The 26,385-nt window shown below is 39.7% G+C and overlaps 1 protein-coding gene across 1 annotated transcript in view; it reads right to left on the reverse strand.

Moving 5' to 3' along the window:
* LOC137235482 (calcium-dependent secretion activator-like) overlaps positions 1 to 26,385 on the reverse strand; it is a 3,515,579-nt gene that overhangs the window by 1,217,367 nt on the left and 2,271,827 nt on the right. The window contains exon 8 of the mRNA XM_067758482.1: positions 12,879 to 13,020. Coding sequence (XP_067614583.1) covers positions 12,879 to 13,020 — 142 coding nt within the window. The remainder of the gene's footprint in view (positions 1 to 12,878; positions 13,021 to 26,385) is intronic.

Raw genomic sequence — 26,385 nt, forward strand, 5'->3', positions numbered from 1 at the left:
AAAAGGTGCGTTGTAAAAATTAAGAATTTGCTCCCTTTTAATGCATAGCTGACTAATTTCTGAAACTATCTATTTAGGCGACATATGAAATTTATTACACCAATGAAGTGGAGGGAACCAACTTGCCATTCAACGGACTGCTATATTTGTACTACAAAAGTACTTGGGGTTGGAAAGTCAAGAAAAGTAAGGTATGCGAGCGTATCTACAGTGTCATTACCAGAACTAAATTCAACGGAAGCTACATTGCCAGAATCAAATTCAACTTTAGTTCCGTCTCCAGTATCATTGTCAACAGCAGTATCTGATTACGCGGCATCATGTTGTACTGGATTTCAAACGGAAAACGAAAGAAACTCTTTGTCACAAGCGCAACTCAATGATTGGATAAGGGATTTGGAATTGTCAAAAGAAAAGGCCGAACTACACGCCTCTCGTATGCAACAATTTAAATTTGTTTCATCCGATGTTAAGGTAACATATTGTTACGAATATTAGCAACACTAAGGGGTGCTGCCATCTCTAAGCCGATGCTAAGCAGCGCCTTGTATGCACATCCATAAATCCATCATTATGTATCTACATAAAGGAATCAATCATTATGTCTACACATATGTACGTACACACAGCGGAGAAGAGATGCACAAACACATGCAGATATCTTATCTGAGATGCTCCCAAAAGTATGCAATTGTAATTGTGGAAGTGTCGCTCACAAATACACGCGCTTATGAGAAGCTATAATTATATGGCAGTAACATTTTAAACTATTTCGCGATCGAAAAAGCACCGCGAGATACTGGTAAGGCTATTAAGCAAATTCTAAACGTCACTATGCAGCACGTTGGTTCACTTCGTGCGTTAGGTAGGCCTGTCGAATTTTGGGACGACTGGCTCATTCACATCACGGTTTCAAAACTGGCTTACGAAACCAGAAAACAATGGAAGCTTTGGTTAGTCAAGGATGCTTTGCCTACCTTCGAAGAGTTGGTCGAATTTTTAGAAATACGCGCTCGCTCGCTCGAAATGTTGCCGACGACTACTACACTGTCGACGACATCCCAAGGAACGCGTCAGCTCAAAGTAGCAGCGAAGACTACAACAAACGTCCTTCATGCGGTTGGTGAGCAGCACACACCGTCTTCCAACTCTAGTGCCGTAGCGAACGTAGCACCCTGTATGCATTGCAATGCCAAACACAACATCTACGCTGTCGAAGTTTTCATAAATTAGATGCCGCTTCTAGGTTTGCAGTTATTAAGAAACACAGCGCTTGCCTCAATTGTTTGAGCAAAGGTCATTTTATAGCAAAGTGTCGTAGATCATCAGTATGCAACATCTGCCGACGTCGACATCACACCCTACTTCATGGTGCTGATCTAAATGTGCATGCTTCTCCGTTCGTAAAGCCGCAAAGCAATCTTTTTATACAAAATTCTACGTCTTCAACAATGAATGATTCAACCGCAACGTCGTCTATAAATGCCAACCCTGAGGCACCGCATTTTGGTTGTGTAGCATCTCACCACGCTGAAGCTTACAAGGCCATCTTGTTGGCAACTGCGGAAGTCTACCTGCAAGACCAGACAGGTCGATGGCAACCCGCACGAATGTTGTTTGACAACGGCTCACATGCATCCTTCGTGACAGAGGTCTGCATCCTTCGTTTACCTAGAAAACCTTCGGCAGCTCATGTCACTGGGATTGGTTCGTCAGATGGTGGTCAAGTTAAAGGAGAGACCGTTCTCTCACTCACACCTCGATCTCTTGCTACGAATTTTACAGTCAATTCGCTTATATTATCGAAGATCACAAACGATCTACCTAGCGTTTGTGTACAGATGCCATCTTGGCCGCACATACAAAATCTCGATCTGGCTGATCGGCACTTCGCCAAACCTGGCCCTATCGATGTTTTAATAGGGATGGACGAAATGGACAAATTTTTGCTATCTGGGCTCTGTAAGGGGCCGCCTAATACACCTATGGCACAAAACACAGTTTTCGGTTGGGTTCTTTTCGGAAAAGCCATGCGTTCATCCAGTCCCAATACTGGTCTTCTCTCCCTTTATTGTGATGTGCCACTCATTAGAATGGTGAGTAAGTTCTGGGAACTCGAGGAGTTTCCGCCTAAGCAATTTTTAACTGTTGAAGAAGAGGCTTGCGAAAAGCACTTTCGCCAGCATTGCCGCCGCGCCAAAGACGGGCGCTATATAGTTCGCCTGCCTTTTAAGGAGTCTGTACCCTTAGGTGAGTCGAGAAACATATCTATACGAAGTTTGCTACGAATGGAAAAACGTTTCGATATGGATGACGAGCTACGTCGACAATACTCCGAGTTTATGCGGGAGCTCTTAAGTATGGGTCACATGGAGCTCGTGGGTGACGCGTCACCGCATAAAAGCTACTACATGCCACACCATGCTGTGGTGAAAGACACTAGTTCCACCACTAAACTGAGAGTGGTTTTTAACGCTTCCATGAAAACATCGACCGGCTTCTCGTTAAACGACGCTTTGATGATAGGCCCACAGCTACAAGAGGATCTGTTCTCTATAATGGTACGTTTTCGGACTCATCGCTACTCTATGATAGCCGACGTCGAAAAAATGTATCGGAAAGTTCATGTATATGAAGAAGATGCTGACTATCAACGCATAGTTTGGCGTGATGCACCAACCGAACCTATTCGAGACTATCGAATGATCCGTGTAACTTACGGCGTCGCTTCGGCTTCACACTTGGCCGTACGTTCTCTGCACCAAGCAGCTTTAGATGCCGATGAAGAGCACAAAGAAGCCGCTAGAGTCATCATGCGCGATTTTTACATGGACGATCTCCTCACGGGATCGTTTTCTATCGACGAACTTATGAAGCTGCAAAGTAATGTAACCGTAGTTATATCTAACGCTGGGTTCAAGTTACGTAAATGGGCTACAAATTGCAATGAGCTTAAGGAAAATATACCGCACGCATCGAAGCAAATTTCACACTTGTTGGCTGACGGCGATGAAGTACGTACATTGGGTACTACTTGGAACACGAGCGACGATTATTTATCGATAGCAGTGAACTTAACACCACTGCCTGCAGTTCTTACGAAAAGAGCTTTTTTGTCGGATTCAAGTAAAATCTTCAATCCACTCGGATTAATCGCACCTTGTACAATTTTATCGAAAATTTGGCTGCAGCGAATTTGGCGAGCGGATGTTGATCGGGACGAACCAGTGCCTGTCGATGTCGCAAAGGAATGGCTTGCTTATCGTCCGCAGTTGCCTGAACTCACTGCACTCAAATTAAATCGTTGGATTGGCACCGGCAAAATTTACGATCACGCTGAATACCATGTCTTCACGGACGCATCGCAACGCGCCTACGCTGCCGCACTTTACTGTCGCACGCAAATACTCGATGGAAAATTTAAAGTAGTTTTGTTCGCCGCACGCGCAAAAGTCGCGCCTTTAAAAAGTACGACCCTTCCATGCTTAGAATTGTGCGCAGCGCATCTAGGCGCTAAACTTGTCAAGCAGATCCAGCTAAGCTTCGATGGTAATATGAAAAAGTTATATGCGAGTCAGTCCACACTCGACTATAACTCTAGCTTGGTTAAAAAGTCATCCAAGTCGATAGTCAGTCTTCGTAGCAAACCGCGTAGCCGCTGTGCAGGAAGTTTTGGCTCCTCAGTGTTGGCGACACGTCCGTTCAGAGAATAATCCAGCGGACTGCGCATCTAGAGGATTAATTCCTTCGTATCTACTCGCGCATTGCCTTTGGTGGCAAGGCCCAAGTTGGTTATCCGAAGGTGAAAATCAGTGGCAACATCAGACGAACGAAGATTTAGAACAAATGATGAAGCTCGATCCAACTGCTAGTTCCGAATTACGAAATACCAAGCCCGCATCGCATCTCACTCAAGCAACGGAAGAGTGGGACCTATTAGCAAGATATAATTCGTACACTAAACTAAAGAGGGTTATGGCCTACGCTATACGCTTCATCAAAAATCTACAAACAATCAGCAGTCAATGCACTACTGGCGCTCTCACCTGCGGTGAAATTCGTCACGCTGAAAATACTCTGGTAAAGTATATCCAAACTAACGCTTTTCCGAAAGAGATTGTTTCTTGCAGGTCAAACAAACCTATACCATTGCGAATTACTCTAATCCGGGTTCAACCGTTTTTGGATCCTGAGGGCATTCTCCGTGTTGGCGGGGGGATAAAACGTGCTTCGGTCTCTGCAGAGGTCAAACACCCTATAATTCTACCGAAAAACTCAGTCCTGGTTAAGCTAATAGTTCTCGACATTCATCGCAGCACGCTTCACGCCGGTCCGCAAATTATGCAAACCGTTCTTCAACGTCGTTTTTGGGTTATGAGTTCTCGGAATCTCGTTCGCGCAGTCTTCAACAACTGCGTAAAATGTAAACGTATAAACCGTCAACCGCTAGGTCAAGCGATGTCGGATCTGCCAAGCAGCCGCCTAACAAGTTATCGATGTTTTTTGCACAGCGCTGTCGACTTTGCAGGACCCTATTTTATCAAGTTCTCTCAAAGCAGAGGAGCTAAATCATGCAAGGCATATATATGAAGTTTCATATGCATGAGTACTTGGGCAATGCACCTCGAACTCGTCGGAGATCTCTCCTCACCAGCGTTTACTGCCGCTCTTTCGAGATTTATAAATAGAAGGGGTTATTGCCAGCATGTCTATTCGGACAACGGAACCAATTTCGTAGGTGCTGAGAAACAGTTATACGCCGCCTACCACCGCTGCTTGAGAGATGAAAAAGTTACCTCGTATCTGGCAAATATGCAATTGTTATGGCACTTTAACCCGCCGAGCGCGCCACATATGGGTGGCTATTGGGAGACAGGGGTGAAGCGAGTTAAATATCACCTGAAACGAGCTCTGGGTAATTCATTATTAACATACGAAGAATTTTCTACCCTGTTGACGGAAATTGAAGCTTGCGTCAACTCTCGACCGCTCTATTGGCACTCTGCTAATGCTGATGACCCGGAAGTTCTCACCCCTGGTCATTTCCTGATTGGTGAGCCAATCAAGGCGCTGCCTGAACCTGATACCGAAAATGTTTCAGGAAGGTTGCGTCAAAGATGGCAAGCTATTAGCGCAATGCGACAACATTTGTGGTCCCGTTGTCGAAACGAATATCTCGTCAACCTTCAACAAAGGGCTAAATGATTTCGTTCCTCCGCAAATCTTAAGGAAGATGACGTCGTTATCATTCACGATCCAACTAGCCCACCTACTAAATGGCGACTTGGGCGTGTCATTCAGTGTCATCCTGGCACAGACGGATTAGTACGTGTAGTAAGACTGGAGACTGCCGATGGTGAATTGGTTCGGCCTATAGCGAAGCTAACGTTGCTGCCAACACAAGATGAGTCTGTACTGTAATGTTGATCTCTTAATACATACGTATTTGAAATGTAAATATTTAACTATCTAAGATATTTTTAGTAATTGAAATGTGAATTCAATTTGTAAACATGAATTTAATTTCGAACTCTTATCGGTCGCTCAAGGCGGCCGGCATGTTCGTGCCCATCTGGCAACCCTGTTATTCCAATGCGAAGGAATGTAATGAAAGAATATGAAATGTCATTGTTTAGAATCTTTCTTCTTGCTTTGCTTTTTACTGAATGTAATTTACATAGTGCAACCCGCTGAAGTAATTAAAAGTTAAAAGTTTATAAAAACTACTGTGTTTTACTTCATATACAACCGCTATCGTTACAAATGCATAAAGTTGCGTACAATAAGAAGTTCCTGTATCTAAGGTCCTATACATCAATAATTTAATAACTCAACATACATTTATTCTGCTTGTTGTACGCAACACTGTATGAATGAATGAATGTGTAAAATCTTGTAGATTAGAAAATTAATACTAGAATTATAATATACGTAAGTGGGTATGGAAAATTAACCAATGGAATTAGCATAATGTCTTCATTTATTTAATAGCATCTGCCTCTGCGCAACTGTACACTCGTACGATATATCCAAGATAGACTCACCACTAGCTACCATACGAGAGGGATACGCCTGCATAACACTGGTTTACAGCCAAAATGCACCAGAGACGCCATTATGAAATTCCTATGTAAAGTCAACCCCTGATTTCGAAAATCAAGGTTATTTTTAATTCTATGGTAACGTTTTTGAGATATTTACGAATAACGGTTTTTTACAAAAACAAAAAAAAATTGGGTCCACTTAATCATATATATCTCAAGAACGAATTGAGCAATTCCAAAACGGGTTGAAGTTTTTAAAAGGTAATAAAATTTTCTATAAACTGTGCATACAACACTTTTTGATAGGCCTTGCAGATTCAAAGATAAATATATAAAAAAAAATTGAATTTTGCGAGGAAGGTCTCGAAAACTTTTTTTTTTTTTTGCAGATTTGTTTTTTTTTCTCTCTAAGCTCTGTTTTATTACAAAAAGAAAGCTTTTACTCAACAAAATCGATGGACTAATACAAAAGGTATAAGCATTCATGTAAATATTCCCAATTAATACTTAAGTACCCCACTGGTACATATGTGTTAGTATTCGTATATCAGTTAGTTAGTTTTTGCAGATTTTTTTGTTTTCTCTCTAAGCTCTGTTTTATTACAAAAAAAAAATACGCTTTCATTCAACAAAAGCGATGGACAAATACAAAAGTTATAAGCAATCAAGTAAATATATCCATTTAATACTTAAGTACTCTACTGGTACATATGTGTTAGTATTCGTATATCAGTAAGCGAATATTAACACATATGTACCAGTAGGGTACTTCAGTATTCAATGGTTATATTTACTTGAATGCTCATAATTTTTTAATAGTCCATAAATTTTGTTGAATGAAAGCTTATTTTTTTTTTTTGTATTAAAACCAGGCATGCTTAACCAACGAAACGATATCATTTCGTTTCGTTTATTAACGTTAAGATCGTCAAATTAACGAAATGATTTCGTTTCGTTTTCTGCCATATCAAAACGAAATCAAATCGTTTATGTTGATTATTAATTTCAAACTATGCTGGCAAAGCTGATTGATGGCGGAGTCATTAAAGGTGAAAGCATTAGCCAAGCTGATTGCAACTTTTCTCATGAATTTTGACAGTACGAACATTTCTCAGAGTATTTTTGACATTACCACCAACGAATTACACAAACAAATTACATAGAGTTTGTGTGTGTATGTGCGCTCGTTGTTGCCACCTTACGGCTTCACCATGGCTATAGCATTGCCAGCACAATTCAAACATAAAGTATCACGTTTTCGTTAACGTTTTTAACGTTAACGAAAGCTTTTCGTTTCGGTTAAAAACGAGATACAATTTATCTTGATAATTTCTTTATCGATAATATTTCGAAGTGTTTCAACGGAAACGGTGGAAATTTTTTGATAAACGATTAGCTTAACGTTAAGGTGCATCCCTGATTAAAACAGAGCTTAGAGAGAAAAAAACAAATCTGCAAAAAAATAAGAAGTTGGAAAAATGGAAAAAATTCGTAACGTTATCTTTCAATCTCTAGGGCCAAGCAAAAGTGCTGTATGCACTGTATGTACTTTATAGAAAATTTTGGTAGTAGTGCAGTTTACGGTACCCACCGAAATTTGGGCCAAAATTTTCGAGTGAGGTATCAAAAGACGCGTATTAATTTCGAAAACAATAATCCGAAGGCGGAAAAGAAAAATTTTATCTCTGTCCGGAGATATTTGCAGTTGAAGTTGCCGATTTTCATGTGGTTGTTGTTGTGTTTTACCCACAAAAAAATTGTGCATCACCGTGGCGGTAGCCACAGTTATACCACACACCCGGACTTGGCATGGCGTAGCCAAGGGTTATTTTTTATAAGCGCGGCCGAAGGCCGCCAACGCAGAAAGGTGTTCTGCGCAAAAATACTATCGTTCCCACCCCCGGTTTCGGAGGTACCCGCGGGTCTTTTTTCGGTTTTTCGTTAATATCTTTTGAACGAGTTCGGATTCTTAATCTAGACGTGAATGCGCGTCTTTTGATACCTCACTCCAAAATTTTGGCCCAAATTTTGGTGGGTACCGTAAACTGCACTATTACCGAAAATTTTATGAACTTTTAAAAGCTTCAAACCGTTTTGGAATTGCTTAATTCGTTCTCGAGATATGTATGACTAAGTGGACCCAATTTTTTTTTTTTTTTTTTTTTGAAAAAACCGTTATTCGTAAATATCTCAATAATGTTACCATAGAATTAAAAATAACCTTGATTTTCGAAATCAGGGGTGATTTTACATGGGAATTTCATAATGTCGTATCTGGTGTAGAAATAAAATTGGAACTTGTGATCCAGTGTAATTGATGGGCACTTCAAACTTATTCACACCATTGATCTGCAGCGATATGACTTGGCAACAACCAGACTAGAGCAAACACTAGAATCGCTTAATGAAACAACATCATCGACAGAGGTACTATCTTTCCAATTAAACAGAATCCGCACATACCTGAGCGAACTAAGAGGACATAAATCGGAAAGAGCAAAACGATCAATCAGCTGGGTTGATCTGCCTGGAAGTCGAATGCTGGATCGCCTGATGCCACTGACTGGGACAAAGTCCTTGCAACGAAAATCTCCCCAAGGAAAATAATGAACAGCAATACAAGGTAAACAATACCATTTTCAAAAAAACTAACGAGCTATTGCAGAAGCTCAACGGAATCGTAACAATCACGAACGATGTCCTTGATCGAGGCAGCTGGAAAAGCTTCAGCAAGATATCCAACACAGAATCACAATCCTAAAAGAGGATATGAAGGAACTTATTCGCGCCTGCCATGTGTCTAAGGCTGGCATCGTCAATATCAACCTTTTAAGCAAAGATGAAATAAACCACCTTGTTGGTGAAATCGACGTCCTTCCATACACCAATGCCATTGAAGCCATTGAGTATGGCAAGCCATCGATCTACACCAACAGTACGCTATTTCTGTACGTGCTATCCTTGCCTAAGGTTACCGCAACCAGATTTAATCCCCTCATCGCACGAGCAAATATCCAAGGTGGTCATCGAATAGATTTGCGATACAAGTGGGGGGGTTAACACGCTGGCGGCACCTAACATGTCGTATTCGCACAAGCTGAATTTCACACGTGCCGCTTTGTCAACATAATTATTCTTCCCCCAGTCACGTAGCCCACCTGCAGCTTCGTTAGCATAATTATTGTAAGCAGCATAATTGCAACCCAACTCCCGCTTCAAGGCCAAGTGCATTTTATCATATCGCGCAATGACAATATTGCGCAACGTTACCAAACCTATGGGAACCAAGGCAGTACCTCCGCACATTGTAGCGGACTCAGCATATTTCTATTTCACACTGTTGTGAAACTTTGAATTGCAAGTTTTAGCCATGTAAAATACCTGTTGGAAGTGAAGGCCAAACTCACACCTAGAGGTCACATTGTCTGGCTACGGAACGACGCCAAGAGAATTGTTATAAAAGGCGCAGAAGACATTGCGAGAGCAGTTACGTCGGGATCTTATACTAAACTTGTGTATCTAATCTTAGTTCAATAAAATTGTTAACTTGTAATTATAAGTCTACTTTTTTGTTTTAGTATCCAGGGCAAGTTGGCCCTTTAATTTTTTTAGAAATCGAGGACCTTCAGTCCTTAACTTGTATATGTAACTTTAACCCTTTATAGAACTGCGAAACTAAATTAAGTTATTTTAATTTCTTTATAAATTTGAAACAAGGCCCTGAAGAAGACCACAATAAACGGTCGAAACGTCTACAATTAAATAATAAAGGTGTTTTTCCAATTATTTTGATTGAAAACTTGAATATGGAAATATATAAATCTATTTGTCTGCACATTCCGGGAACTAGATTCCTAATGGAAGCTCCTCTCCAAAAATTCTTTGCACAGAAAATTTTTCGCCGTGAAAACGAGGGCAGTGAGACATGACGTTTTCCAGATCGATGTGACAGTGTGGACAGAAAGCATCCTCTTCTATCCTACGCTTATGTAGATATTAACAGCCGTGCCCAATATCTACATGAAGTGGTAGTTCAATTAGCCGTTCTTACTTACTAACATAATTGGCGTTTAAACGATTATTGCCATCTAACAAGGCGCGCCATCGCTCTGCCATCCGGCGCCAATGGGTCACACCAAGGCAGTCGAAATTGTTTTCCACCTTCCTCAGCCTCCATAGGCAGGCTCCGATAAAAGAACTTTTATATCTGGAGCGTCATCCTTCAATTGGATAACATGGCCAAGCCAGCGTAGCCGCTGCGTTTTAATTCGCTGCACCCTGTTGATGTCTGAGTGAAGCTCGTACATCTCATCATTAAATCTTCTTCGCGTAGATATCTATAAATCTTTCGAAGAACTTTTATCTCGAATACCCCCAGAGCCGATTCATGCATGATTTTCTTTTGCCGAGAGAGGACTTTACTTTTCAACCTAGTCCAAATTAGCATTTATTGGCAAGATTGATTCTTCGCTGGATATCCGAGCTGATGTTGTTGTTAGTGTTAATGCTGGTTTCGAATTTATGCCTGCCAAAGCGCATATGCGCTGAATTTTTGCTCGATGATAGCCCTTCGCCCTCAATCACCATCAAACCCATCTTTACCTCTTCTTTTTCCAGTTTGGAGCAAGCAGAACTTGCGTCGCGGGTGTTCATGCCGATGACATCACTGTCATCAGCATACGCCAGTAATTGCACGCTTTTATAGAATACTAGCAGACCCGGTAGACGTTGTTCTGCGCTAAATTTGGTCTATATGCATATATTTTAATAAGCTTTTTCAGTCTAACTCTGCCCTCCCCCCTCTTCGCTTTTTCCTAATCCTTTTATTCACTCCACCCTCCGCCTTTTCGATTCATCTATCTCTATCTTCGTCTCATTCTATCTTTTTCTCAGTCTCCTTCTCTCATTTCTCTTCTCTCAAGTCCTTCTCATTCTTCTTCATCCCTTATTTCCAGTCCCAGAGGGTGGTATGTTGTTGTTGTTGTTGTAGCAGTGCTTCGCCCCATCCAAAAGGTGCGACCGATCACAAATTCTCATCAGGGTGGTATCTAACTTGTTCCAGTCCCACTCCGAATCTCAGTCCCAGTCCCAGTCCTAATCCCAGTCCCAGTCCGTCTCTGGTCTACTTCCCGTAAATACTAATATAGGCAAATTTATATACCAAATTTCAGCCAAATCGAATAGGACGTATGTAAATATGTATGTGGGTATTATTAATTCATGTCTTAATTTCGGCTTCGCATGCATATTTGTCAGTTTTGCCAGGTTGATGCGACTAAATCGAATATCACAATGAAAATTACTTAAGAGCTCTCAGCAACAGCTTTCATTTTATATCCATATTACCCACACATTCTAGTTGCATCCGGGTCCACGTTTTGGCCTACATCTCGAGACCCTAGTCACCCAGGGGTACGAAAACTACCCTCTACTAAAACACTCATCAACAGTTTTAATTTGTTTTCCATATTCTATAAATACATTCTAGGGGGACCCGGGTCCACGTTTTGGCCTATATCTCGAGACCCTAGTCACCCAGGGGTATGAAAATTACCCTCTACTGAAGCACTAATCTACAGCTTTCATTTGATATCCATATTCTATAAACACATTCTAGGGGTACCCGGGTCCACGTTTTGGCCTATATCTCGAGACAATGTGCGTCGATCGCAACCAAACCTAGGTGCAAACCACCGCGTGAGGTATACACAACTTTTGTGAAAGCTTGAACAAAATCGACCGGCACATCTCTTCAAACACCGGCTACCAACTAACACACATTTTAGGCTTTCTTTTTATATATAAGATTTTTCCAGAGCGGTTCAGTTCTGCAGCGAGTATAATTTTCTCCAGCAGCAAATTATAGAAATCGCGCGATAGGGGGTCACCCTGTCTGAAACCTCGTTTAGTTTCGAACGGCTCGGAGAGGTCCTTCCCAAATAAGACTTAGCTGATGGTGTTGTTCAACGTGATTTTGCACAGCAATATAAGTTTGGCGGCGAAATCAAATTCAGACATAGCGGCATATGGGCAGCTCCTTTTCGTGCTGTCGAAGGCGGGTTTAAAATCGACGAAGAGGTATTGTGTGTAAATTTTTTTCAAGGGGTTTTGCCAAGATTTGGCACATTGTCAAAATCCGGTCGATGGTAGATTTACCAGGTCTGAAGTCGCTCTGATTAAGTCCAATCAGCCGATTCACGGTGGGCTTCAATCTTTCGAACAATACATTTGATGGGCATTTTATGCCATTTTAGATCTCTGCCATACTGGTACTGCATATAAGATTATCGAGCTGATTACGATGTATTATAGCTGACGGGTAGCTTCGCCTGGGTCGCCGGTATTTGGCATTATTTGCGTTAGGGCTCCACTTACTCTAAAAACTTTCTCTCCGACCATCCTGAATTTATAAGCCAAAACTTGCGGATTTTTTAGGAATATTGTGTAGTATGCCAGGATTGTAGGATAGGATACAAATGAATTGTTTTGAATTGAATAAATGTACCCTCTGGTTGTTACTGGAATGACATTGTTTTAAATACTTCGTTCTTATTGATAAATAATTTGTTTATACTTGCGTTAATACTTTTGGAAAAGTCTCCGAAGGCATTCATTTTTTTTATAATAGGATACAAATGAATTGTTTTGAATTGAATAAATGTACCCTCTGGTTGTTACTGGAATGACATTGTTTTAAATACTTCGTTCTTATTGATAAATAATTTGTTTATACTTGCGTTAATACTTTTGGAAAAGTCTCCGAAGGCATTCATTTTTTTTATAATTAACTCTAAGGATCTCTTGATACTTTTCAAAAAATTTGGTCAGACTTACCCTTTGCTGTCCCAACGTTCCTTCTCAAAACCCTTGTGTATAGATTGTGCAATGGAGGACTCCATGAGATCCACGTATCTTACAACCAAAGGGGCAAACGTATCACGCAAGTTTTGATGGAAACGGCCGTTGCGTAAATTATCTGCAAAAAACGTATGTACAATAATAGTATATATATAGACGACTGCAAATAATGTAGGAAACTCTATATTTTAGTTTTTCCCCGGCAAGAATGTTAACAATTTTTGACTCTCAGCTATACTAGTTCACAATTTTAGGCCTCTAGATTGCCGAAAAGTTACCTTAAAACTCAAGGCGAGCGCCTTTGTGCGTCATGAAGCTCCAATTTCCAGAAACGTCCCGAAATGGCGATTTTGCCATCTTTGCGCAATATTTTGGTCCTCGGTATGGTATAAAACTAGTTTTTATACTCAGTTGAGCAGAGCTCACAGAGTATATCAACTTCTATTGGATAACGGTTGGTTGTACAGGTATAAAGGAATCGAGATAGATATAGACTTCCATATATCAAAATCATCAGGATCGAAAAAAAATTTGATTGAGTCATGTCCGTCCGTCCGTCTGTCCGTTAACACGATAACTTGAGTAAATTTTGAGGTATCTTGATGAAATTTGGTATGTAGGTTCCTGAGCACTCATCTCAGATCGCTATTTAAAATGAAAAATATCGGACTATAACCAAGCCCACTTTTTCGATATCGAAAATTTCGAAAAACCGAAAAAGTGCGATAATTCATTACCAAAGACGAATAAAGCTATGAAGCTTGGTAGGTGAGTGGAACTTATGACGCAGAATAGAAAATTAGTAAAATTTTGGACAATGGGCGTGGCGCCGCCCACTTTTAAAAGAAGGTAATTTAAAATTTTTGCAAGCTGTAATTTGGCAGTCGTTGAAGATATCATGATGAAATTTGGCAGGAACGTTACTCCTATTACTATATGTATGCTTAATAAAAATTAGCAAAATCGGAGAACGACCACGCCCACTTTTAAAAAAAACTTTTTTTTTAAGTCAAATTTTAACAAAAAAATTAATATTTTTACAGTATATAAGTAAATTATGTCAACACTCAACTTCAGTAATGATATGGTGAAACAAAATGCAAAAATAAAAGAAAATTTCAAAATGGGCGTGGCTCCGCCTTTTTTCATTTAATTTGTCTAGGATACTTTTAATGCCATAAGTCGAACAAAAATTTACCAATCCTTGTGAAATTTGATAGGGGCTTAGATTCTGGGACGATAATTTATTTCTATGAAAAAGGGCGAAATCGGTTGAAGCCACGCCCAGTTTTTATACACAGTCGACCGTCTATCCTTCCGCTGGGCCGTTAACACGATAATTTGAGCTAAAATTGATATATCTTTACTAAGCTCAGTTCACGTACTTATCTGAACTCACTTTGTATTGGTATTAAAAATGACCGAAATCGGACTATGACCATTCCCACTTTTTCGATATCGAAAATTACGAAAAACGAAAAAGTGCCATAATTCTATACCAAATACGAAAAAAGGCATGAAACATGGTATTTGGATTAGTTTATTGACGCAAAATATAACTTTAGAAAAAAACTTTGTAAAATGGGTGTGACACCTACCATATTAAGTAGAATGAAATGAAAAAGTTCTGCAGGGCGAAATAAAAAACCCTTGAAATCTTGGCAGGAATACTGTTCGTGGTATTATATATATAAATAAATTAGCGGTCACCCTGGTCCACATTTTGGTCGCCTTCGCATATACAACTACCACCACTCCCTTTTAAAAGCCTCATTAATACCTTTAATTTGATACCCATATCGTACAAACACATGCAAGAGTCACACCTGGTCCACCTTTATGGCGATATCTCGAAAAGGGGTCCACCTATAGAGCTAAGCCCCACGCCCTTTCAAAATACTCATTAACACCTTTCATTTGATACCCATATCGTACAAACCTATTCTAGAGTCACCCCTGGTCCACCTTTATGGCGATATTTCGAAAAGGCGACCACCTATAGGACTATGGTCCACTCCCTTTTAAAATACTCATTAATACCTTTCGTTTGATACCCATATTGTACAAACGCATTCTAGAGTCACCCCTGGTCCACCTTTATGCCGATATCTCGAAAAGGCGACCACCTGTACAACTACCACCACTCCCTTTTAAAACCTTCATTAATACCTTTAATTTTATACCCATATCGTACAAACACATTCTAGAGTCACCCCTGGTCCACCTTTATGGCGATATTTCGAAAGAGCGACCACCTATAGGACTAAGGTCCACTACCTTTTAAAATACTCATTAATACCTTTAATTTGATACCCATATCGTACAAACACATTCTAGAGTCACCCCTGGTCCACCTTTATCGCGATATCTCGAAAAGGCGTCCACCTATAGAACTAAGCCCCACTCCCTTTTAAAATACCCATTAACACCTTTCGTTTGATACCCATATTGTACAAGCGCATTCTAGAGTCACCCCTGGTCCACCTTTATGGCGATATCTCGAAAAGGCGACCACCTATACAACTACCACCACTCCCTTTTAAAACCTGCATTAATACCTTTAATTTGATACCCATATCGTACAAACACATTCTAGAGTCACCCCTGGTCCACCTTTATGGCGATATCTCGAAAAGGCGTCCACCTATAGAACTAAGCCCCACGCCATTTTAAAATACTCATTAACACCTTTCGTTTGATATCCATTCTGTACAAACGCATTCTAGAGTCACCCCTGGTCCACCGTTATGGCAATATCTCGAAAAGGCGACCACCTATACAACTACCACCACTCCCTTTTAAAACCTTCATTAATACCTTTAATTTGATACCCATATCGTACAAACACATTCTAGAGTCACCCCTGGTCCACCTTTATGGCGATATCTCGAAAAGGCATCCACCTATAGAACTAAGGTCCACTCCCTTTTAAAATACTCATTAATGCCTTTAATTTGATACCCATATCGTACAAAAACATTCTAGAGTCACCCCTGGTCCACCCTTATGGCGATATTTCGAAAAGGCGACCACCTATAGGACTAAGGTCCACTCCCTTTTAAAATACTCATTAATACCTTTAATTTGATACCCATATAGTACAAACACATTCTAGAGTCACCCCTGGTCCACCTTTATCGCGATATCTCGAAAAGGCGACCACCTATACAACTACCGCCACTCCCTTTTAAAACCTTCATTAATACCTTTAATTTGATACCCACATTTTACAAACGCATTCTAGAGTCACCCCTGGTCCACCTTTATGGCGATATCTCGAAAAGGCGACCACCTATACAACTACCACCACTCCCTTTTAAAATACTCATTAATAATTTGATAACCATATCGTACAAACACATTCTAGAGTCACCCCTGGTCCACCTTTATCGCGATATCTCGAAAAGGCGACCACCTATAGAACTAAGACCCACTCCCCTCCTAAAATACTCATTAACACCTTTCATTTGATACCCATATCGTACAAACAAATTCTAGTGTCACCTCTGGTCCACCTTTATGGCGATATCTCGAAAAGGCGTCCACCTATAGAATTAAGGCCCACACCCTTTTAAAATACTCATTAGCACCTTTCATTTGATACCCATATTGTACAAACGCATTCTAGAGTCACCCCTGGTCCACGTTTATGGCGATATCCCGAAAAGGCATCCACCCATAGAACAAAGGCCCACTCCCTTTTAAAACACTTATTACACTTTTCGTTTGACACCCATATTGTACAAACGCATTCTAGAGTCAACCCAGGTCCACTTTTATAACGATATTCCGAAATGCGTCCACCTATATAACTTAGGCCCAATCCCTTTTAAAATACTCATTAACACCTTTCATTTGATACCCATATAGTACAAACAAATTCTAGAGTCACCCCTGGTCCACGTTTATGGCGATATTTCGAAAAGGCGACCACCTATAGGACTAAGGTCCACTCCCTTTTAAAATACTCATTAATACCTTTAATTTGATACCCATATCGTACAAACACATTCTAGAATCACCCCTGGTCCACCTTTATCGCGATATCTCGAAAAGGCGACCACCTATACAACTACCACCACTCCCTTTTAAAACCTTCATTATTACCTTTAATTTTGTACCCATATCGTACAAACACATTCTAGAGTCACTCCTGGTCCACCTTTATGGCGATATCTCGAAAAGGCATCCACCTATAGAATTAAGGCCCACTCCCTTTTAAAATGTTCATTAACCCCTTTCATTTGATACCCATATCGTACAAACAAATTCTAGGGTCACCCCTGGTCCACCTTTATGGCGATATCTCGAAACGTCGTCCACCTATGGAAATAAGGATCACTCCCTTTTAAAATACTCATTAACACCTTTCATTTGATACCCATATCGTACAAACAAATTCTAGAGTCAACCCTGATCCACCTTTATGGCGATATCCCTAAATGGCGGCCACCTGTAGAACTATGGACCACTCCCTCTTAAAATACTCTTTAATACCTTTCATTTGATACACATGTCATACAAACATCTTCCAGGGTTACCCTCGGTTTATTTTCCTACATGGTTATTTTCCCTTATGTTGCCACTATAGCTCTCAACTGAGTATGTAATGTTCGGTTACACCCGATCTTGACCTTCCTCACTTGTTTTTTTTTTAATTTGTTATACCTGCCATAACTATCCATCAAATATGACTTCTTTCATTTTGTTGATTTTCCGACAAGGTGGATAATTGATGTATATTGGAACGATTGGAACGACAAACCGGTTTCGGCGTTGTGCCATCATCAGTGTCGATTTTCGTTCTGATCTGTTGTTTTCGTTTGTACTGTATTTATAGTTCGTAGGCACATGAGCAGGTATTGTTAAAATTGATGCTTGTGTACATTTAGTTATGTGTGTTTATCAGAACCGAGGGTGGTTTTTACTGATCGATTTGTATGGCTGACTGAGGCAGGTAAAAGTCCGTCATTTTAGTCGTTTGACCTTCTTTGTGGGTTTGTTGGTTTGGTGCGTTAATTATTTTGGGTTTATTTCTTGTTGTGTGTTTGTCTATTGTACCTGTGTGATTACTTTGTTTCTTATAAACAAGTTTTAAAGACTCGAATATTGTGTCAGAAATTGTGTTTATTTGTACGCTTATTATTGTACCGTCGAATGATTTCTGTTTGTAGATTTCCATGTTTTCGAGAACGTTGAGACTTCGTCCTTTTGCGTGTATGTGAAGGACCCTAACTGTTTTATTGATGTTTGCTGGGGAACATTCATTTTCGACAATGTGATTAGTGAAGTTAGACTCTGGTATAATGTTTGGATTCCTTATTTTTTTGTTGTAAGCTCTAATGTGTTCTCTGAACACCGTTCTTATTTGCCGTCCTGTTTTTCCTATGCAACTATGTTGGCATCCGCAGGTAAGCTTGTATACGCCGTGGCTGCTAAAGGGATCCTCTATGTTAGTGTTATTTCTTAGTTTTTGCCCTATATTGTTCGATGTTTGAACGCTGTGTTAATGTTGTATTTTTTAAAGAAGTTTGCCCATTTATATGTTGCTTTTCCAGTATATGACGGCCGCTGTGGGGTGATGGCAGCCTGCTGCGCCTACCACACCGAGGATCCTGGGTTCATGCCCCGGGCAAAGCAATATCAAAATTTTAGAAATAAGGTTTTTCAATTAGAAGAAAATTCTTATAAGCGGGGTCGCCCCTCGGCAGTGTTTGGCAAGCACTCCGAGTGTATTTCTGCCCTGAAAAGCTCTCAGTGAAAACAAGTACGTCCCCTCCCGCCAATATGTAGGAAAAATTTTAAAAAGGAGCACGACGCAAATTGGAAGAGAAGCTGGGCCTAAAATCTCTTCGGGGGTTATCGCGCCTTACAGTTATTTTTTTTTATTTATTTTTTTCCAGTATATGTCATAGTCGTCCAGGTGTTATTATTGTAACGAATTTACTTGCAAATCCTCTTACTTGCAATCCTCTGCTAAGTTCGAATCACTAAACTGTTGAATAAATAACTCCAATTTGTAATAATGCTAAATGGCCTTTATTAAAGTACTTCACAATAACACTCAAACTATGCAACGAATAGCTTGCTTAATAACCAAACTGATTGATAACTCAAATAAAACTCTACTATTCAAAATAAAACTGCTCTTGCTCGCTAGATAGCGTCTTAGTCGAAACTGCTTGACAACTCAAATCAAACTGAATTCCAGAGCCTCTACAATTGCCGCCTTTTATACTCTTTGACTTCAACCTTCGCACCTTCTAGGCGCTTCCAGAATCTACTAGTCCAGCAGCTCTCAAACGTCTCAGCTGTAACTACAATTGCACAGTTGTATAGTTTTTCTCATTGCATAATTATAGGCGTATCTCAGATATATGCATGTGTTTATGCATTGACTGTCCACTGCTCGTATACGTACATGGTACATATGTGTAAACGCAATTATTGTGTAGTTTATGTAGATACATAATGATTGAATTATTGATGTGAATTCGCGTCACTGCTTAGCATCGGCTTAGAAATAGCAGCACCCCTTAGTTTTGCTAATATTCTTAACACTGCCCTCCACCTAAGTCTGATCGGGACGATCAAATCTCTCGATCTAAAAGCTGCTAGCATCGTCAAATGTACCACTCTTCTATTTCGTGATTTCCCAATTGCTTGTATGCGGTAGACGACATCACTGATCGTCTTCACAACTCTGTACGGGCCTTCCCAACTGAACCGATATTTGGATGGAATACCTTTCCGCCGGTGAGGGTTGTATATCAGTACCAAATCTCCTTCCCGGAAACCTTCCAAATTATTTTCCTTGTCGTACCTCTGTTTCATCTTACTATTCATTATCCTGGATCGTTCCCTCGCACCCTGTTGCTGGCCAATGAAATACTTCGTAGAGCTTGCGCTTGACGGATTGGTTTCGCATAATGAGTATCGTTCCCACATTTCACAACAGTAGTGCGCTCCGGCTTGAAACTACCCTCGCATTCTTTCTCGGAAATTCTTTGCTTCGTTTTCCTGTGTCTTTTAGGTTTTGTCAATACCAGTGTTTCTCTCGCAGGTACTTTTGGTTCAAGATCGCAATGACGGGCAATGTGACCGGAATTCCCGCATTTGAAACATTTGATAACTTTTTCACTTCGCTTTTGCGATCCTTTCAGCGCCTCCAATATTGCGTCTACCCACTCTGGCCTTTCTACCTCCCCACGGCGTGCTTTGTAAACTGGCATACACAGAAGCAATGCTGTTTCTTGAGTCAGTGCATGGGATACCGTTTCTGCGAATGTAGGTTTTGGGTTTGCATATGTCGCTCGCTTCGTTTCTACGTCGCGTATGCCATTTATAAAACTCTGGATTTTTACCCTCTCGGTGTACTCCACGGGTGCGTCCGCATTTTCCAAATGTGCCAACGTTCCAACATCCGAGGCAAACTCCTGCAAAGTCTCATTCGCTCTTTGGTGACGGTTTTGCAACTCAATTTGGAATATCTGTTTTCTATGCTCGCTTCCATAACGTCTCTCGACAGCGGCCATCAATGCTTCATAGCTGTTCCGCTCTCCTCCGGGAATCGTCTGTAGGTTTTCGGCTGCTGGCCCTTTCAATGCCACGAACAGAGCTGCAACTTTATCTTCAGCATTCCAGTTGTTCGCTGCCGACGTCTTCTCAAATTGGAGCTTAAATACCTGGAATGGAACAGAACCATTAAACGTTGGGGATTTTATCTTCAGAGTAGACGTTGAAGTGATTGGATGGTTAAATTGTAACTCCTGAATCCGATCTTTCAAAGCATCCATCTCGGCCTCCACTTTATTTTGTCGTTCACTAACAGCCTCCAGCTTTGTTGAGATACGCTCTTCTTGTGCTTCGAGCTGTAATGTTATGCGTGCCTCTTGTTCTTTTAATTGTTCTGCAATTAGTGCCGCCATGTGTGTTTTCTGCTCTTCCATCATCGACGTTATTCGTGTCTCTTGGGATTCCATCTGTGATGACATATACGTTTTCTGTTCTTCCAGTTGTGATGACATTTTGGTGGATATTTGTGATGACATTTCGGACATTTGTACCGATATTGCAACCAATATCATGTTCAAGTCTGTGTTCGCCATTGTCTGCGGTGTTTCATTTTTCTCCTCCAATTTTGTTGTCTCATCGCCATCAAGATGAAAGACATACTCGTCCACATCAATTCCTTCTGCGTCCATTGCCTCCCGTATCCGTGCCTGAAGTTCAAGTTTAACGCCGCTTGTATTCAATCCACGGCTCTCCAACTCTTTCTTCAGTTGCTGGCTCTTCAATTCAATGAACCTTGCCATGTCCTTGTTGTCCTCTGGAATTTATTCAAAAATTCCTCTTCTGACACCAATTGTAACGAATTTACTTGCAAATCCTCTTATTTGCAATCCTCTGCTAAGTTCGAATCACTAAACTGTTGAATAAATAACTCCAATTTGTAATAATGCAAAATGGCCTTTATTAAAGTACTTCACAATAACACTCAAACTGTGCAACGAATAGCTTGCTTAATAACCAAACTGATTGATAGCTCAAACGAAACTCTACTATTCAAAATAATACTGCTCTTGCTCGCTATATAGCGTCTTAGTCGAAACTGCTTGACAACACAAATCAAACTGATTTCCAGCGCCTCTACAATTGCCGCCTTTTATACTCTTTGACTTCAACCTTCGCATCTTCTAGGCGCTTCCAGAATCTACTAGTCCAGCAGCTCTCAAACTTCTCAGCTGTAACTACAATTGCACAATTTTATAGTTTTTCTCATTGCATACTTATAGGAGTATCTCAGATATATGCATGTGTTTGTGCATTAACTCTCCGCTGCTCGTATACGTACATGGTACATATGTGTAGACGCAATTATTGGTTCGTTTATGTAGATACATAATGATTGAATTATTGATGTGAATTCGCGTCACTGCTTAGCATCGGCTTAGAGATAGCAGCACCTCTTAGTTTTGCTAATATTCGTAACATTATTTTCCTTTTCATTATTTCTTTGTGGTTCTCCAGGCGTCCTTCTGAGCTTATCTACTAGTGGTTCTTTATATCCGTTGTTTGCAGCAATGTTATATATGACTTCAAGCTCTCTCTTATATGCCTCTTGTGTAAGAGGTTTTCTTTCATGTCTGTGTACCAAATGCCTTAATGCTGCATTTTTATGCTCTTCTGGGTGATTTGAATTATTATGTATTACGAGCCTGACCCGTGCGCATCTTGCGCAACCAATATAAAAGTCTCTTACCAAATATCAACAGAAATCATCTGTTTTATTAACTTACAGCTTGCGCTGCCAACTACCGTACAATAGCAACTGCCGTCATTCAATTAAACTTACAGCTTGCGCTGCCATCTAGCGCACAATAGCAACTGACGGCAATACAGTGCAAATATTCACAATAGTGCCATAGTGCAAATAGATTTCTTTGTGTGCTCACAATCGTTTATTTTTAACAAATTATTTTAATAAAATATAGCTAAACAAAAGCACTACGACCAAAATTGCCCAAAGCTCGCTAATAGCCCGAATCTCCATCTTTTCAACCAAAACTTTATTTATAGGTTTGGATTCCAAATAAGAGCGAAAAGGGGACCCGTACATAAAAACAGCAATTAGAAATAATGTATATGATTGTGACGATGAGCGTTGGCTTTCTATATATGCCATAGTTAATCTTTTGGCAACTTTATCAACATTTATCGTGAGGTCTGGATAGTTGATTCCTCCGTCTTTTTCGGTTTCCATTGTAATTTTATATTTCCGTGCTGCTTGTTGAGGTACTCCAGTACAAGCTCTTCGTTATTAGTGGTTATCTAGCATAAAATGACACGCCTAATTTGGACTTCAGCTCCTGTATGTACTTTTCTTCCACATTTTGTATGAACACTTCCATAAGAATGGCTGATGTGGGGCTTCCCATTCCAAGCCCGTTTGTTTGCCTATATATTTTATTGTTGAATTGAAAATAGTTTTGACGTAAAGTGGTCCTTAGCGCTTTCGTGACTTGCATACTTATAGCTTAGTCTTTTTTATTATGAAGTATAGTTGAATTAACTATGCCCAATGCCTCCGATAGTGGTATTGATGGGTATAAATCTTTTATGTCAAAAGATACCAATTTGCTGTTCTTTGTTAGCTCTACGATCTCAAGTTTCTCTATTAGTTCTGTTCAGGGTTGCCATTAATTTAAATTTTTTGTAACCATAATTTTCCCAAAAATAAACCAAACGGGGAAAATGGTATACAAACCGAAAAAGCTTGCGTTTTTGCTGGCAGCATTGATATTTACTTTATTTTAGTGTACATATAACGTAAATACAAATACAAAAAAAATTAAGAATTAATTTTTCTTTACATTAAATTTGAAAAAACAAAAACATAAAATGAAATTATTACACATGCTGTGTGTATGAATATGAAAAATAATTGTTTTAAACACTAGAAGTAATTACATATCTAAATGTGCATTGAGATCAAAAGCAAATGCAATTACAAATAATAATAAATACATTCGAATAAAAATAATTTTTAGCCGACCATACGTAATTCTTTTCATTTCCTTTTGGACACAACTCTTTTGATGGCATTATGCTGTTTATAGTTTTAAAATCTAGATTAGCCATGTTTTTTATACACGCGTATACGTTTAAGTTTGCGCGTAAAAAAAACGCCTACCCTCGCTTATATAATGCTTAGGAGACCCATCTAGCGGCAGTGGTTAAAAAACTAGCTACGGCCACAGAGTGTACCGAAAAGCGGTGATGTTAAGTTGGATACGTTCGGTTACCTGCTTCTTCTACTGATTTACCATGTGGCGCCACCTTACTCGGATATGGCTACCATTATCTTGGAGGGCGCCGCCTCCATATCGTCGACATGTTACCGTTTTTATACTCAGTTCAGCAGAGCTCACAGAGTATATTAACTTTGATTGGATAACGGTTGGTTGTACAGGTATAAAGGAATCGAGATAGATATAGACTTCCATATATCAAAATCATCAGTATCGAAAAAAAATTCGATTGAACCATGTCCGTCCGTCCGTCCGCCCGTTAACACGATAACTTGAGTAAATTTTGAGGTATCTTGATGAAATTTGGTATGCAGGTTCCTGGGCACTCATCTCAGATCTCTATTTAAAATGAACGATATCGGACTATAAGCACGCCCACTCTTTCGATATCGAATATTTCGAAAAATCGAAAAACTGGGATAATTCATTACCAAATATGGATAAAGCGATTACACTTGGTAGGTGAATTGAACTTATGACGCAGAATAGAAAACTAGTAAAATTTTGGACAATGGGCGTGGCACCGCCCACTTTTAAAAGAAGGTAATTTAGAAGTTTTGCAAGCTGTAATTTGGCAGTCGTTGAAGATATCATGATGAAATTTGTCAGGATCGTTACTCTTATTACTATATCTATGTTAAAAAAAATTTGAAAAAGCGGAGAACGACCACGCCCACTTTAAAACAAAATGTTTAAAGTAAAATTTTAAAAGAAAAGTTAATATCTTTACAGTATATAAGTAAATTATGTAAACATTCAACTCCAGTAATGATATGGTGCAACAAAATACAAAAATAAAAGAAATTTTCAAAATGGGCGTGGCCCTTTTTCATTTAATTTGTCTAGGATATATTTAATGCCATATGTCGAACAAAACATTACCAATCCTTGTGAAATTTAGTAGAGACTTAGATTCTAGGACGGTAACTGTTTTCTGTGAAAAAGGGCGAAATCGGTTGAAGCCACGCCCAGTTTTTATACACAGTCTTCCGTCTGTCCTTCCGCTCGGCCGTTAACAGGTCAACTTGAGCAAAAATCGATATATCTTTACAAAAGTCAGTTCACGTACTTATCTGAACTCACTTTATATTGGTGTAAAAACGGCCGAAATCCGACTATGACCACGCCCACTTTTTAGATATCGAAAATTACTAAAAATGAAAAATGCCATAATAATATACCAAATACGAAAAAAAGGATGAAACATGGTAATTGGATTGGTCTATTGACGCAAAATATAACTTTAGAAAAAAACCCTGACCATAGTGTGCCTAGCTTTGGTTACTTTAGCTAATACTCTCATTTGACCGGAATGATTTGAGTGAGAACCTGTATATGCATACATATATACATACATATGTACATATGGATGAATTTATTTCTCTAGTTGCGATTGCCAAAGTTAATGATCAACAATTGGTTTTTTTTTGTTCTCTTTTTCCACCTATTTTCTTTTGATGACAAAGTCATCAATCCCAGCTACATACATATCAGTTTTTTTTTATTTTTTCGCCCTCCGCAAGCATATGTATGTGAATGAATATGTAACCTGTACATATGATTTTCCATTCTCTTGAAAAAGATAGTTCAATGACCATACATATACAGATCAGCTGTTGAGGTAGGTTAGGGATTTGCATTTAAGTACCCCCAAACAAAAATTGTTAGAAGTTAAGTAATGTAATATTTTTTCTAACTTTGGAATTGGTAGTTTGTACAACTTATAAGATAGCTTTGACTCCTTATCTTTACTTCTAATGTTAAGATGAATCATGCTTTGAATTGTAATAAAAATATTGTTAACATGAGTACATAAATCTATTAGTTTGGTCTGATTAAGGATAGTGAGAGTGGGTTTATTGGGGCCTTTTTAACCACCTTAAAGGCCGTGGTTGGGTGGGTCTAGAGCAGCCAAAACATCTACATGTGTTGCAAGTGATGGGCGTCGAAGCTCTGAAGGAGTAAGTATGGATGTCAATGGGTAAGTCGATGGGTGTTTTTTTGAGTCGTGTGCATTATTATATTTTGTCTTGTTAGGGCTAGGGATTAGGGAGAAGGTGTCTGGGTCCTGCAGTGGTTTAATACCCTGCCCCAGGCTGAAGCTCCGGGAACAAGCCAGTGCACACGCGGCAGTCGTAGGACAAGACCTAACCAGCCCTTCTAGACGACCCTCAATCGTTTCCTTTTTCCACCCTGTCCACTAGTTCATAACAGAAAGGGCGGCCGAGCAGGGACTTGAAGAGACGATGAATAACAGCCTCTTGTCCCCATATTTTTATTCCCGTATCGGAATTCATTTTCGTTTGTCCGACGTTAAAATATTTTTACTAGTCTATAAATTTTGGTTAGTGGAACTTCCAAAAAGTTTCGGACCTCAAGACTGATAGCTATATGTATTCGGTTTTGACCAGCTTTTGTAAAGTTGTTCTGGCATCATAACCTACTTTCAAGAAGTAATTCATACGGCAACGTCCGCCAGCTGGAAATTAACTCTGACAAGGTTGAATATCTGGGGAGTTTACCGCTTATGGATGTTGTGTATTTAGATACAATTCAAGTTGAAATTTTTTTCTAGTTAATGTTTTTTTTTTCGCTTTTATGATTTTCTTTTTTGCTGTTGTTAGGAGTGTTTAGCTGCAGTATGGCTAAATGCCCGCTGGCTTACCAACACC

Source organism: Eurosta solidaginis, chromosome X (genome assembly GCF_040869045.1).
Source record: "Eurosta solidaginis isolate ZX-2024a chromosome X, ASM4086904v1, whole genome shotgun sequence".
NCBI classification, from domain to species: domain Eukaryota; kingdom Metazoa; phylum Arthropoda; class Insecta; order Diptera; family Tephritidae; genus Eurosta; species Eurosta solidaginis.